Source organism: Schistocerca nitens, chromosome 4, assembly GCF_023898315.1.
Source record: "Schistocerca nitens isolate TAMUIC-IGC-003100 chromosome 4, iqSchNite1.1, whole genome shotgun sequence".
In the NCBI taxonomy this organism is placed as follows: Eukaryota; Metazoa; Arthropoda; class Insecta; order Orthoptera; family Acrididae; genus Schistocerca; species Schistocerca nitens.
In genome coordinates this window covers 373,303,515-373,320,357 of record NC_064617.1, presented here as the reverse complement: position 1 = coordinate 373,320,357, position 16,843 = coordinate 373,303,515, and the positions used below count along the sequence as shown (strand labels likewise).

Here is a 16,843-nt window from a genome sequence, read left to right as displayed (position 1 = left end):
GATATCAGTATAATGACCATGGGTGAGATCCACATACTGCTGTTACAGCATGCTTTTAAGTAAAGAGTTACCGCAGAATATTACTCCTTACTTACTGAATGAAATATTTTAACTTAATGATTTATGCCAATCCATAATATTCTGTGATTCGAAATTCAAATGTAGTTGAATTGTCTTAAGAAATCAGAAATGAGTTTCTCTTTACATTCATATCAATATGGATACCTGAAAATACTGATGATTCCACTCTGGTTACTACTTCCTCTCCACATGTTTATCATTCTATTTGAAGTTTTAGAGGTGGAGAACTGTACATGTTGTATATTGTTGAAACTGACAGTGAGGCAGTTTTCAGAACAGCACTCAATAATATTTTCAAAAACAGTATTTACAATTTCGTCTGTATGTGTATGTCTTCATAAGATCAAAATAAAACCTGAAGCACAGGTACTATGTATAGCGTCACAAACTCTGTTTTACTTTACTGTTTTTGTCGAGTTATGCCGCATCCTTTCTTTAGGTTTTATATTGATCTGATGACGGTTATGGTCAAAATGCTTGACAAAGAATAATGAACACATTGCAATCCAGAGAAACTATGGGCAGAGGTGTTAAGAATGATTGCTGACCTCTATAAACAATACCTATCCCATGTGCTTTTATGATGATAATTAACCAGTTTCCAATATGTCACCACTGTGATATTTCCTTATCACTTTCAGTAAAGAGCTGCCTAGTATGTATCGTATGTATCTCTGGCTACATACCCCTAACACCCACTCCATTGCCATTAGTATAGTACTTAAAGCATTTGCTGCAATCTGTTCCATAGTAATTGAAGCATCTACTGAAATCTCTTCCCTGCCCCATATATTTATGTTCTCGTCTTCTCTACTAATACCTAGCGTAGATCTCCCCATTGTAAACTGAGCAGCACTTATTTCTTAACAGATGTGCATTAAAATACCATGTCTCGTTGCCATAAATTGTAATTAATAATACATATGTCAGTAAACTTTCAGATGCGTGGAGGATTATTACTGAAATACTACCACCAAAGTACTCTAAGCCAGCTTAAATATACCAGTTGATCAAAAAGTCTGTATAAATTTGAAAACTGAATAAATCTAGGAATAATGTAGATAGAGAAATACGAATTGACACACTTGCTTGGAATGACATGGGGTTTTATCAGAACCAAAAAAATACATCAGTTAAAAAAATGTCCGACAGATGGCGCTTCATCTGATCAGAATAGCAATAATTAGCATAACAAAGTAAGACAAAGCAAAGATGATGTTCTTTAGAGGAAATGCTCAATATGTCCACCATCATTCCTCAACAGTAGCTGTAGTCGAGCAATAATGTTGTGAACAGCACTGTAAAGCATGTCCGGAGTTATGGTGAGGCATTGGTGTCGGATGTTGTCTTTCAGCATCCCTAGAGATGTCGGTCGATCACGATACACTTGCGACTTCAGGTAACCCCAAAGCCAATAATTGCACGGACTGAGGTCTGGGGACCTGGCAGGCCAAGCATGACGAAAGTGGCGGCTGAGCACACGATCATCACCAAACGACGCGCGCAAGAGTACTATATGCCAGATTATATATAAGTGGAAGAAACTCCTGACAATAACGCACGCTTACTATCTGGCGCACACGAAATCAAAGAAATCCTCAGGTACTCGTTATATAATGTTCTCAAAAATATGTCAAATGACATGTTAAGGAGCTGCACAGCACAGTGAGCTGCAATTTAATAATACGGAGTGCCAACATGTGAAATGGGCACCATAATTTCCTCCTAAATGAACAGAGCAGGAAAGGTGTTTAAAACGGACTGCCAGAAATCTCAGGCGGTAGCCAAGTGCTTCCTTGGTAAAACAAGGTTTGTAAATAAGGTGTTCGTGTGCCTGCCTGAAATAATGAAGGGGCAGCTAAGAAGTATAAGCTTACTGTAAATAGTGTTGTGTTATTTTGTTGAACCGCATAAAAATTAAAGCTACTGAAAACATCTACCAGGTGAAAGTAATAATTTTTCCTAATTACTTTCCCTATACACAACTCAAAGTCAAATGTTGGGTAATATTTTGAAAATGATAAAAATCTGAAAAGTAAGTACTGCCTTGAAAGCCAAAAATAAATAAATAAATAAATAAAATAAAATAAAATAAAGGAAAGCTTAATGTCACCAGTAAACAACTGTAAATACCGAACTAATTTTAAATAATGTTTATGTAAAAGTTTGTACCATATTTTCTCTCCTGCATTTATTTGTTATGAGTTCTCTTACACAGGGTGGTCCATTGATAGTGAGCTGGCCATATATCTCACGAAATAAGCATCAAACGAAAAAACTACAAAGAACGAAACTCGTCTAGCTTGAAGGGGGAAACCAGATTGCGCTATGATTGGCCCGCTGGATGGCGCTGCCATGGATCAAACGGATATCAACTGCGTTTTTTAAAATAGGAACCCCAGATTTTTATTACATATTCGTGTAGTACGTGAAGAAATATTAATGTTTTAGTTGGACCAAAATTTTTCGCTTTGTGCTAGATGGCGCTGTAATAGTCACAAACGTGCAAGTACGTGGTGTCACGTAACATTCCGCCAGTGTGGACGATATTCGCTTCGTGATACAATACCCGTTTTAAAATGGACCGTTTTTACCAATTGCGGAAAAGGTAGATATCGTGTTGAGGTATGGCTATTGTAATCAAAATGCCCAGCGGGCGTGTGCTATGTATGCTGCTCGGTATCCTGGACGACATCATCCAAGTGTGCGGACCGTTCGCCGGATAGTTATGTTATTTAAGGAAACAGGAAGTGTTCAGCCGCATGTGAAACGTCAACTACGACCTGCAACAAATGATGATGCCCAAGTAGGTGTTTTAGCTGTTGTCTCGGCTAATCCGCACATCAGTAGCAGACAAACTGTGCGAGAATCGGGAATCTCAAAAACGTCGGTGTTGAGAATGCTACATCAACTTCGATTGCACCCGTACCATACTCCTATGCACCAGGAATAGCATGGCGACGACTTTCAACGTCGTGTACAGTTCTACCACTGGGCACAAGAGAAATTACGGGCCGACCGCGGTGGCTACGCGGTTCTAGGCGCTGCAGTCCGGAACCGCGCGACTGCTACGGTCGCAGGTTCGAATCCTGCATCAGGCATGGATGTGTGTGATGTCCTTAGGTTAGTTAGGTTTAAGTAGTTCTATGATGACCTCAGATGGTAAGTCCCATAGTGCTCAGAGCCATTTGAACCTTTTTAGAAATTACGGGACGATGACAGATTTTATGCTCGCGTTCTATTTAGCGACGAAGCGTCATTCACCAACAGCGGTAACGTAAACCGGCATAATATGCTCTATTTGGCAACGGAACATCCACGATGGCTGGGACAAGTGGAACATCAGCGAGCTTGGCGAGTTAATGTATGGTACGGCATTATAGGAGGAAGGATAATTGGGCCCCATTTTATCGATGGCAACCTAAGTGGTGCAATGTAAGCTGATTTCCTACGTAACGTTCTACCGATGTTACTACGAGATGTTTCACTGCTTGGCAGAATGGCGATGTACTTCCAACATGATGGATGTCCGGCACATAGCTCGCGTATGGCTGAAGCGGTATTGAATAGCATATTTCATGACAGGTTGATAGGTCAACGAAGCACCATACCACGGCCCGCACGTTCACTGGATGTGACGTCCCCAGATTTCTTTCTGTGGGGAAAGTTAAAGAATATCGTGATCCACCAACAACGCCTGACAACATGCGTCAGCGCGTTAACAATGAATGTGCTAACATTATGGAAGACGAACCATTCGCTGTTGAGAGGAATGTTGTTACACGTATTTCCAAATGCATTGAGGTTGACGTACATCATTTTGAGCATTTATTGCATTAATGTGGTATTTACAAGTAATCACACTGTAATAGCAGGCGTTCTTAGAAATGTTAAGTTCACAAAGGTACATGTATCACATTGGAACAACCGAACAACCGAAATAAAATGTTCAAACATAACTACGTTCTGTATTTTAATTTAAGAAACCTACCTGTTACCAACTGTTCGTCTAAAATTGTGAGCCATATGTTTGTGACTATTGCAGCGCCATCTATCACAAAGCGAAAAAAGTGGCCGAACTAAAACATTCGTATTTCTTTACGTACTACACGAATATGTAATAAAAATGGGGATTCCTATTTTAAAAAACGCAACTGATATCCGTTTGACATATGGCAGCGCCATCTAGCGGGCCATCCATAGCGCGCTCTGGTTTCCCCCTTCGAGCTAGACAAGTTTCGTAATTTGTTGTTTTTTTGTTTGACGCTTATTTCATAAGATATTTGGCCCAGTCACGATCAATGGACCATCCCGTATATGTGTCACAAGTGGGTATACTCATCGTTTCTCAATGCTCTATGTAACACAGATAGATTTCTATGACATATGTATTGACAACATGCGGCTAATGTTGTTCTATGTCTTTTTATTGCTCTTTATGTAAAGTCCTCCTGAGGGGACACCGCCTTAACGTGTAACTCTGCGTGTGGGCGAGGAGATCTGCGTGATCTGGATCTGGAGGCCTATTCCAGCGGTAGCTTAACTACCAGAAGGGTCACCCAAGCCGGACAGGCTAAAGGGAGGAGCCAGACAATGTGTCACAACGGCCTATCGCTCCCCTTTTCCTATCCCAAACCTGTCCTGACCATGCCCTTTTCCTGTTAAATGTATGAGACGTCTACGGCAGCGACAGCGGAGGAAGAGTCTTTCGGAACGTTGAAGCTGGCGGAGGAGGCACCTTTTTGAGTGCGAAAAGAGTACAAATAGCGACTGTACTCCAGAGGGGCGTCTACATACAGCGTCTGAATTGTAGTGAGCGGCTGATTTTGGGCTGGGTAACCCACTGCCTACGTGGAAAGTAACGGGAAACTAACATGTTACATTCCCAAGCAGTGTATGTTATGTCTCACCATGTGAAAGATTCCAGAGTTAAAACTTCCCTTATTCGGGTCTCCGGGAGGGGAACACATTGAGAGTAGACATATTTGAAAGGAAGAAAGGGACAGTGAAGGAAGGAAAGATAAGGACTGGAACATGGAATGTGAGGACACTACTGCAGGCAGGAGAGCTAGAGAATGCAAAACAGGAAATGAAAAGGAACAGATTAGATACCCTTGGTTTGTGTGAAATGTGATGGGGAGAGAATGGGAAGGTAGAAAGTGGAGATTATAAGCTCTTTTACTCAGGTGAAATCAAGAGTGGTGACAACGGAGTAGGAATATTGATAGCGCAAAAGCTGAAAAGTAAGGTAATCAAGGTACAATATATTGATGGAAGACTGATGATGATATGACTGAAGGGTAGTTCAAAAGATTTGGTGTTAATACAGGTATAGAGACTAACCAGCCAGCATAGAGATGAGGAAGTTGAAGAATGTTATGAGAAAATACAAGAACTCATCGAGAGAAGAAATAGAAATGCCTGCGTTATCATCATGGGGGACAGGAATGCAGTGGTGGATGAAGGAAAATATGAAGATACAGTAGGAAAATTTAGATTAGGAATAAAAAATGACAGAGGTGAACTATTAATTATTTTCTGTAAAGAAAATTCATTAGCAGTGGGTAACACATTATTTGAACAGCACAAAAGTGGACGTTACACATGGTTATCGAATTTGAATAGGGAAAGATATTAGTTAAACTACAAGCTGATACAAAAATGGTTGAGGAACTGTTTGAAGAATGCCAAAGCTTATCCAGGAGCGGATATAAATTCAGACCACAACCTAGTATTGGTAAAAATACATGTGAAGTTGAAAAAAGTCTCTAGAGGTAGATCAAAAGAAAGACTACACACAAAAAGACTCAAAGAGGTTGGAAAGGCATCAGATGGAAAACAAACTTATGGGAAAGAGGTAGTGTTGATGAAAGTGTTAATGACAAATGGATAAAAATGAGGTAAGGACTCATGGGCTCTGCCAAGAAGTACTGGGAAGAAGAGTATCCCAAAGTACCATGAAACAATGGAGTGGCTAGTGAGATAGTTTTTGAACGTAAAAGAGAGAGGAATAACATGGAAATAGAAAGAGAGGATGGTACTCTAGCAGAATGACCACAAAAGGTTTTGAACAGATGGCAACAATATATTGAATATCTGTTTAAGGGGAATGAAATACAAAGCGAAATTGAGGCTGAAGAGGGGTAAGATGTGCCGGGAGATGGAAAGGGATTTACCATCTATGAAGCAGAAGTAGGAAAGTTGCTGAAAGAGATGAAGCATAGGAAGGCATGTGGAATTGATAATTTGCCATCAGAACTGTTGAAGAATCTCAGAAACAAGGCAAGAAAAGACATAATCTACCTTTGTAATGAGATATATGACAAAGGGGAATGGCCCGAGGACTTCCTTGCAACAGTTATGATACCAATAGAGAAAAAGAGAAACACGAAAAAATATGAAGAGCATAGGACCATCAGTCTAATTTCTCATGCAGCTAAAGTATTGCTGAGAGTGTTGAATAGAAGATTATATGGCAAGCTGGATAGAGGGATTGCAGAGGAGCTGTTTGAATTTAGAAGAGGAAAAGGAACAATAGATGCTATTGGTCTGTTAAGAACTATAGGATAAAGATACATGGAAAAAGTAGAGAAACCTTTACTGTATTTATAGATTTAGAAAATGCTTTTGACAGAGTTCAATGGAACAAGCTGATGGATATTTTGAAGAGGAAAGGAGTAGACTGGAAAGTGAGATGACTGATACAGAATCTACATTTACACCAGAAGGTAAGAATAAGGATTGGAAATGAAATGTCAGAAGGAAGCAGCATTGGACAAGGTGTTAGAAGAGGTTGTTGCCTTTCCCCACTGTCGTTTAACGTATACCTTGAAGAGATTATTACGACAGGCTTACATAGGAATGGAGGAATATATATTGGTGGAAAGAGGGTAGAATGTATAAGAGTTTCTGATGACATGGTATTAGTGGCAGAAAGTGACTGGACAGTGAATAACATGCTGAAGGATCTAAATGAAGCTTGTGTGGAATATGGGATGCAAATAAACACAGCAAAAACAAAGAGTATGGTCATCAGTACAAGACGCAGAGTTCCCAATATTAAAATAGGACAATCTACTGTTAGCCCAGTAAGTATATTTAAATATCCTGGAAGCACAATAACTGAAGACTTAAGATGTCACCAGGAGGTGAAAACTCGAATTGCCATAGCGAAGGAGGCATTCAACAGAAAGAGGAGACTCTTTTGTGGCAAAATAGATGAATGTCTAAGGGGATGGCTTGGCAAATATTTTGTCTGGAGTGTGGTACTATATGGGGCAGAAACATGGACGCTGAGACAAGAGGATGAAAAAAGGTTAGAAGCATTTGAGATGTGGATGTAGAGCAAATGGAGACAATAAGCTGGATAGAAAGAGTGAGTAATGAAAGAGTGTTGGAAAGGGTTGGTGAGACAGGATGTCTGCTGAAGGTTGTAAGAGGAAGGAAAAAGAACTGGTTGGGACATGCATTGAGAAGGGAGTGCTTTCTGGCAGATGCTTTGGAAGGACTGGTCTGTGGGAGAAGACTGAGAGGAAGAAGGAGATACAACGTGATAGACGACATAAAGGGAAGAGGATATTATGCAGACCTGAAGAGGATGACAGAATACCGGACAGCCTGGAGAACTACCATGTGAAAACCTGCCTTTCGGCAGAATACTAATGATGATGATGACGATTACGTAAAGTGAACACTGTTGTCATATGTTTGCAATCATTTTCGCTCCCCACATTGTATGAGGTATTATGGGTGAATCCCTAAGAGGAAACATCACTGAAACGTGGAGCATCGCAGGTTCGAATCCTGCCTCGGGCATGGATGTGTGTGATGTTCTTAGGTTAGTTAGGTTTAAGTAGTTCTAAGTTCTAGGGGACTGATGACCAAAGATGTTAAGTCCCATAGTGCTCAGAGCCATTTGAACCATTTTTTTTTAAACGTGGAGCATATGCACTATCACAGAAGTTACCTATATTTGTCTTATTCAACATCTCTGTCTGTACCATCAAGCACTTTGGTGTAACATATCTTTCATATTTTATTCATTTTTATGATCATTTATGAAACTGTAATTAATCTATGGATGTAATTACAAAAGTAATGTTCTGTAAGAGAATGGGATTGTTAAAACGTTGCTTGTAATACTGGTTCATCCACAGGAGAGTAGGTTTGAAAACAGTAAAACTTGAAGGGAAGTCCCTCAGCAACAAAACTGGCATTGCCGGGAATATAAAAGGTAGATCTGGCTGTCTAACTGCAAGACTCCTTTGTGGCAAGAGTTAGTTGGTGCCTTGCAGGCAAAGTCTTCGTATCTTGTTAACTGAACGAGACAAGAAGAACAGCAAGATTATATAACACATACTCGAATGTGGAGGCAGTTTGGATTATTATTCATAGAATACTTTTGCTAGCTATGTACTATAAACATCCGAAGCTAAGAAGAGAATTTTCAGAGCTTGTTACACAACAAAAGCCACAGATACTTTTGCTTTCTTTATTGAATAGCCACAACAGATTGACATTGCCATCGCCTTCAACTCAAATTATCAGTTGAGTACTGTATAAGGGCATGGACCGGCTATACAATTTCTTTTGCAGTAGTACGTTCGTGTTCTGTAAACTTTGTTTTGAGTACTTGTTCATTAACCTTGGTCGTTTATCTAGACAGGCTCCTATCCCAAGTGCTGCACCATTGCACTATTTTCGAGTATCCTATTTTATTGATTTGAAAAGCAATTACCTTAATTATCAAAAATTAATAAACTTTGGGGAGTAGTAATGTACATAATAATTTAGTCGACTCGTATCCTATTTTATTGACTTGAAAAGCTATTACCTTCATTATCAAAAATTAATAAACTTTGTGGAGTAGTAATGTACATAATAATTCAGTGGACTCTGTGATGAAAACACCCCACGTAATTTACACAAAAGGATAGTTGAAATTTCACCAAAGTACAATTACAAAGATAAAGTATTCATTCTAAAGGTCTTGTTGGAACCTCACTATAGTATTATAGTTACCTGCACAAAAGATGTGTTCATGCATAATAGTTATTGGCTAGTAGACTTGAAGGGCCCATTTGAGCTAAATAATATAAGGAAGTGAATCTTTCTGAGAATACAAATGATAATCAGTACAAGTGTTCTACTTATCTGACAAATCATTCGATGATAGTATTTTCCAGTAATTAACCTCATAAAAGAATCTCATGTCCAACTTGCTAGTGCTCTACCAGTAGTAAATCATCTGCATCTTTATTATACAGCTACTGTGAGTCGGTTGTTGACAAAAATTTTTCCTATTCCTCTCGAGTTGTTCATGCCAAATCACTGGTATGCTGCCTGCTAAAGTCTTCAGAGGGAGTGACTCAAGGAAGTGTGGTAGTATCGATGTCGTTCTCTGTATACATAAATGGTTTGGCGGCCTGGGTGGGCAGAAAACTGCGTTGGTTTGCTGATGATGCCGTGGTGTACGGTAAGGTACCGACGTTGAATTACTATAGGAACACACAAGACGACTTAGACAAAATTTCGAGTTGGTGTGATGAATGGTAGCTAGCCCCAAATGTGGAAAAATGTAAGTTAATGCTGGTGAGTAGGAAGAACAAACCCGTAATATTCGGATACAATATTAGTATGGTTCAAATGGCTCTGAGCACTATGGGACTCAACATCTTAGGTCATCAGTCCCCTAGAACTTAGAACTACTTAAACCTAACTAACCTAAGGACATCACACACACCCATGCCCGAGGCAGGATTCGAACCTGCGACCGTAGCAGTCCCGCGGTTCCGGACTGCAGCACAATATTAGTAGTTCTCTGCTTGAGATAGTCAAGTCGTTTAAATATCTGAGCGTAACGTTGCAAAGCGATATGGAGTGGAACGAGCAGGTGAGAACTGTGCAGGGAAGGCGAATGATGGACTTGGGTTTATTGGGAGAATTTTAGGAAAGTATGGTTCACCTGTAAAGGAGATCATATATAGGACGCTGGTGTGATCTGTTCTTGAGTACTGCTCAAGCGTTTGGGATCTGGATTGAAGGAAGTCATCGAAGCAATTCAGAGGCGGGCTGCTAGATCTGTTACCAGTATGTTCGAACAATACATGAGTGTTACCCAGATGCTTCGGGAACTCAAATGGGAATTCCTGGAAGGAAGGCTAAGTTCTTTTCGAGAAGCACTATTGAGAAAATTTAAGGAACCGGCGTTTGAAGCTGACTGCGGAACGATTCTACTGCCGCCAATGAACATTTTAAGTAAGTACCTCTAAGATAAGATGCGAGAGATTAGTGCTCATACGTTGGCGTACGGACAATCGTTTTCCCCTCGCTCTATTTGCAAGTGGAACAGGAGGGGAAATAACAAGTAGTGGTCCAGGATACCCTCCGCCAGGCACCTTACGATGGCTTGGGAGTATCTATGTAGATGTAAATGTACTGTCTCGTTTCCCATCAACAAAAATAGTATTTCAGTATCAAGTAAAGTAGGTATCAATAGTACACTTTCTTTGTGCTAGTACTTAGGGCAGCATTGTCTTATCAGGCTGGTGACCATTTTCATTTATACAATTTTGGTTTATTTTATAACTTTTAGTATCTTGGTTGGATCTGTTCTGCTATTGCTTCCTTTCAGTAGTAATCTTTGGAGAAACGAAAAATAGTCGAATATGTTAGTCGTAACACATAGACATGGTCAAAATTAAAATCCTTTCACTGGAGTAACGTCTTCATTGTATTGCTAATTCAATAATATGGAAGTGTTATAAAGTGACTTGCAGCGACGCTCATTGAAATGATCCATAAGGAGCCGACAGCAACCAGGCTTTGCAGACCTGTAGGGGAAGAGAGCAGCAGGTGCAACGGCCTCGCCTTGTCGAAAAGAAAGTCGCTTAGCCGGGCGGTGTACTGGCGCAAGGTCTATTCTGAATTTTTTTTAGCATGGCTCCAATGTGGATATTCGGTCGTCATACAGGGAAAAGCACAATAAAAGGCTATTGCCGATTTGGACTTCAAATGGTTCAAATGGCTCTGAGCACTATGGGACTCAACTGCTGAGGTCATTAGTCCCCTAGAACTTAGAACTAGTTAAACCTAACTAACCTAAGGACATCACAAACATCCATGCCCGAGGCAGGATTCGAACCTGCGACCGTAGCGGTCTTGCAGTTCCAGACTGCAGCGCCTTTAACCGCACGGCCACTTCGGCCGGCATTTGGACTTCCACTCAGTTTACTACAGACTGTTTACCATCTTTCATTTTAAATTTTTTTGATTTTCCTATTCATTATGTCCACTTTGGATGTCTGTCAGTGGGTGGCAGGTGCAAGGATCGTGTTAAGAGAAGAACATCAGCAGATAAATATCTCATGGCTTTCCACAGTCGCGGCGTAACAGCTTTGACCTATTAAAGGTTCAAAAGTTTCAGAAGAGTCGGTGACTAGCCTTATGGACAGCTCTTATCAACATTTCAGCGGACGAGTAACGTGAGGCTATCTGGTGGTTGTGAGAGCGCTGATTGGTGCGATAGAAGTGATGGCAGGAGAACATAACACTTTGCAGGAAGCTTTCAGAGAAGAGACGAGAAAATCAGCTTATTGGCTTGTTGATGTATCTCCATTTCTTAGTGCAATATTTTGTTAAAAGAAGAATTATGCTTTTAGCGGGCTGTATAAGTTTTTAGGGGTTTGGTGGTTCCGTTTTGTTGGCATGAAGAAGTGAGAAAGTAGCTTTTAACAGATTGGAAAAGGAGAGACTTCGTTTCCGGGCTTGGAGGTGAAGAGATCGGCGCTCTGAACGCTGCACTCTCAACTGCGGAAGTCACTTGGGGTCCAATGTCCGAGTCCTGAGCTGACGACCTGTGTTGTTCAGAGGAGTGAGAAACATGGAAGGCTAAACAAGAATGGCAAGTGAACAGTGATTACCACATTAACGTTTGTAGACGCAACGTCCGCATTTACATTTATAAATTTGTAGCTGTACCCAAGATCGGCTTTTACCAGTCATCACTAGACAACCTAGGCCATGTCTTCAGTTACAGTCTCGTGTTCGATGTTCTGATGTTCACGGAAGTGAAATCACAGACTGCAGTCAGCTATTGCAGAGCATCGAACTTCATGGCAGCTGGAAGTGGTGGCTACATTCTGCTCATGTTACATCGAAGATTATGCAAAGCGTCGCTTACGGCTTCAGCATAATAGGACCAGCATGGGTTTGTCATTCAGATTCGTGATAGTTTTCACTGACTCATGCTCGTCAGTGTATCATCAGATCTTTGGGATTCTTATGTTCTTGAACGAGACGAAACAGTGACTGAAATCGTCATTACGTCAGGCTGCGATGCATTTCAACTAATCACATGAAGGATTGTTAAGGAACTCCACGGCATTTAGAAACTCTGCCAACTGACAGTCTTAATTTTTCAGGTCTCATCGGAAAGTATGTCACTGAAACGTTGATAATTTCGTAACTGGTCTGAATATTTTGCGTTTGCAAAATATTTTTGTAATAAACCATAGAGTGCATTTAAATCTTGAGTTTATAATCACATTTAATCATTTTTAGTGGTAGCTATTATGCCAATCTCCGATCTTAAGTTTCGCTGCTAGGAACAAAATAATTTATAAGATTAACAAATCCGTTGCGTTCATTAAATTCAGCACTGGGTTTCAATGATGTGCCTGTCTCAGTATTAATTGTGATTATGTTAAATTCACTTACATACGGGTTTTTGGAAGAACAATAGAATTATATACCCAAGATCAGTTCGAGTTGGTGCCCAGCCCAGTTAGAGGCGTTATTGCTGCCAAAACATGACAGTTTTCGATACTAACTTTCGAACCACGCGCAGCCCCAAATTACCTAAAAATTGAATCATATATTCTTTTTACTATAATGTATGCTCACAATAAGTAAATTTCCTTTATTTGCTATCCTCACCGGTGTTGCAGTTTTATGCCCAGCGGAATATTTCATTTGGTTTAGATATCTCCAGTTCCATGAAAAGTATTCATAGTACTTGGGCTGCCCTAAGAGAAGTGTCCTTGCTTATTTCATGTGTGTGCTCACCGCTACCAAAATTCAGAAAACGTATATATCGGATATGTCTTTATTAGTTACTGCTATGGTCACTCAAGGTATAAGGAAATTCTCAAGACATGAGACCCGAATATCACTCAGAATGCCATACCAATGATGACAATCATCAAAGAAGTGCCCTCTGAATTAATGTGGAAAAAAGAGGTGAGTGGAAATAGTGGAAAAATTAACAAAATACGGAAAAATCTCTGCAGCCGACAATGGACAGCTGTTAGGGAATCAACCTGATGATACCATATGGCATCTCCTTAAACCTATTTCACACTGGTATCAACAATAGCTTTTTCATGCTCAAAACTTCTGTCAGTAGGTAGGAAATTCAGCTTTGGTCATATTTCTTTCAGCAGATTGGATTATTTCACACGGATTCAGCTTCAGGAGCTACCCATCCTAGCTCCATTACCAAGGGATTTTTGTCAGAACTCACCCTGTGCTTATCGATGTGCAGCACGCGCAGGTTTGGGTCGAAGAGCAGTTTGTTAGGCTCCAGGTTGATGGGCGACTGGCGCCGGCCCTTGTTGCAGAGGCTCCACTCCGGGTTGATTAGACCCCAAAACGCTGGACCTGCAAACAAAGGATAGCCTTGCTTATAACCTTGATTTCCTTTGGAACAAATAATCAAATTAAAAGTATATAGAAGGTCTGAAGTTTTTCAGGGAAACATGGATGGCAAAATAAAAAGGACAATGAACAGTGACTACCATAATGTTTACAAACTGGTAGCCGTATCCTATTTCGGCTTTTACCAGTCATCACCAGACAGCTCAAACTATGTCTTCAGCTGCTGTCTCTTGTTGGATGTTTTGATGTTCATAGTAGTGAAGTCACAGGCTGCAGCCAGCTATTGCAGAGCTGTGTTTGTTTAAAACCTTTCTCTATGGAAAGCTGTTGCTCGATTACAAAGATTCTGATCGTTATTTTATGTGGCTTTTAACGAAATTAGTGCCTGTGTTTAAATCCATTTTACATATGACTTGCGAATGTCGTATTTCAGACTCATGTGACAGTTTTCGGTATATTTTTAATTAATTTTCAGCATTACATAAATCAGAATCTTTCGGCGAGAAAGTTTGACTGGAAACAAGAATCCTTACTGAGCGACGGAGTGTCTACAATGCTGCCTTCTGATCCATGAGCATAATGTTTCTGTTATATCCTCTGGAAAAATCTGTGAACAGAATAAACTCTAGTTCCTCCAGGAGATTGGACTCAGATGTTTATATGAGTTTCAGATGTTTATATGAGTTCCCTGAGCACTTCGGACAGCCTGACCAAGCGAGACGTACGCTGACGCGCCAGAGAAAGTGATATAGGCATGAGTATTCAAATACAGAGATACGTAAGCAGGCAGAGTACGGCACTACGGTCGCCAATGCATATATAAGACAAGTGTCTGGCGCAGTTGTTCGATCGGCTACTGCTGCTACAATGGCAGGTTATCAAGATTTAAGTGAGTCTGAACGTGGTGTTATAGTCGGCGGACGAGCGATGGGACACAGCATCTCCGAGGTAGCGATACAGAGGGGATTTTCCCGTACGACACTCGAGTGTACCGTGAATATCAGGTATAAGTAAAACACCGAATCTCGGACATCACTGCGGCCGGAGAAAGATCCTACAAGAACGGAACCAATGATGACTGAAGAGAATCGTTCAACATGACAGAAGTGCAACTCTTCCGCAAATTTCAGCGCTGGGCCATCAACAAGTGTTAAAGTGCGAACTATTCAACGAAACATCGTCGATATGGGCTTCTGAAGCCGAAGGTCCCCTCGTCTACACTTGATGACTGCAAGACACAAAGCCTTACGCCTCGCCTGGGACCGTAAACACCGACACTGGACTGTTGATGACTGGGAACATGTTGCCTGATTGGACGAGTCTCTTTTTCAAATTGTACCGAGCGGATGGACGTGCACGGATATGGAGACAACCTAATGAATCCAAGGACCCGGCATGTCAGCAGGGGACTGCTCAAGCCGGTGGAGGCTCTGTAACGGTGTGGAGTGTGCAGTTGGAATGATACGGGACCCCTGATACCTCTAGATACGACTCTGACAGGTGACACGTACGTAAGCAACCTGTCCGGTCGCCTTTATCCATTCAGTCCTTTGTGCATTCCGACGGACTTGGAAAATTCTAGCAGGACAATGCGACGCACCACACGTCCAGAATTGCTACAGTGTGCTTCCAGGAACACTCTTCTGAGTTTAAACACTTCCGCTGCCCACATAACTCCCCAGACATATATCTTATTGAGCATATCTGAGATGCCTTGCAACGTGCTGTTCAGAAGAGATCTCCATCCCCTCGTACTCGTACTGATTTGTTGACAGCCCTACAGGATTCGTGGAGTCACTTACCTCCAGGACTACTTCAGACATTACTCGAGTGCATGACACGTCGTGTTGTGGCACTTCTGCTTGTTTGCGTGGCCCTACACAATATTAAGCAGGTGTAGTAGTTTCCTTGGCTCTTCAGTGTAAAAGAAACCTTTGTAATTCAGTCCTACCGCAGCGTTTTAGAGAAAACTATAATTCGTATCCAAATGGTAGATTTTCCCGTTACAATTTTATCTACTACGTCCTTCAATAGCCCAAAGGCTGTAGTAGCAACCATGAAACATCCTTTAGACATATATTTTTCAACCTTTCTAATATCACCTCATAGACCCTGTTTCTCGATGGCACTTGTATTTGTACATATTTTTTGCATTCCCTTCTCGTGTTTGCCAGTCGCCAGTGTGATTCGCTTTGTTATAGGCAGTCGTCAATGCCACTGTTATGACTGCCTTGCTTACGTTCTCGAGTTTTTTGTTTGGACCTTTGCAAGGGTTAGGCAACGTACATGACAAAACCATTTCGTCGTTAAGTGATCATCACTTTCCGATCACTTCATACTGTGCACGATGAACAAAACTGGTCACAGCCCATCTCCCGGTTTTATATCTGTCTTGATTTCAGCCTCTTCCTATGCAGCCCCTCTGAATCTAACTTTTGTATTGTGTTTGTCAGAAGATTCACGAGCACAAAATGTAGGAGGCCAGCTTTTCGTTAAATTTTCCTAGTTCTGTCACACGCATACGTAAAAATATTACTGTTTCCATTACCTTCTGTCATGTTAAAATTTAAAACCGTAAGTCCAATAGAAGTTAACCCAGGTTTCAGGATCCATACACTTGTCGCGTGCACACAGGCTCATCCATTTACTGTGCCTTTAGCAATATAGCAGGAGCACCTCGACTCAATCAGTAGCTCTCAAACGCGACAGGCATCGAAGGACGGGCGAGTGTCGAGAATAGCAAGAGTCGTATTGGCGAAACACGACGAACAAGTGACAAACGCTGTGCGAGAGCGAGGTCGGAATAAAAGATTAAATGTAAGCGACTGGCCAAAGGTAAGAGAGCGCTTTGGCTAAACTTGAACACAGACTGAAAATACTCCGAATGGAAAGAGGTGATTCGTTTGTAGTTTAAGTAGCACTGCGCTAACGACTGTGGTTAAACTGACATTTTCACGACTTGCACGGTTGACTCTGACACTCCACGGGCGCACCGAACTCTCTACTTTGAAAAGTAAATTCCTCCTACGTAGAAGAGAACCCGACGACGAGTACCCGAAGTATTGCCAATGCTATGGGTTCTTGTAGAGCGCGCAGTTCAAAGTTC

General features: G+C 41.1%; 1 protein-coding gene across 1 annotated transcript in view; it reads right to left on the bottom strand.

Moving 5' to 3' along the window:
* LOC126252317 (carbonic anhydrase-related protein 10) overlaps positions 1 to 16,843 on the bottom strand; it is a 788,385-nt gene that overhangs the window by 729,408 nt on the left and 42,134 nt on the right. Inside the window, exon 2 of the mRNA XM_049953202.1 lies at positions 13,604 to 13,740. Within this exon, the coding sequence (XP_049809159.1) occupies positions 13,604 to 13,740 (137 nt within the window). The remainder of the gene's footprint in view (positions 1 to 13,603; positions 13,741 to 16,843) is intronic.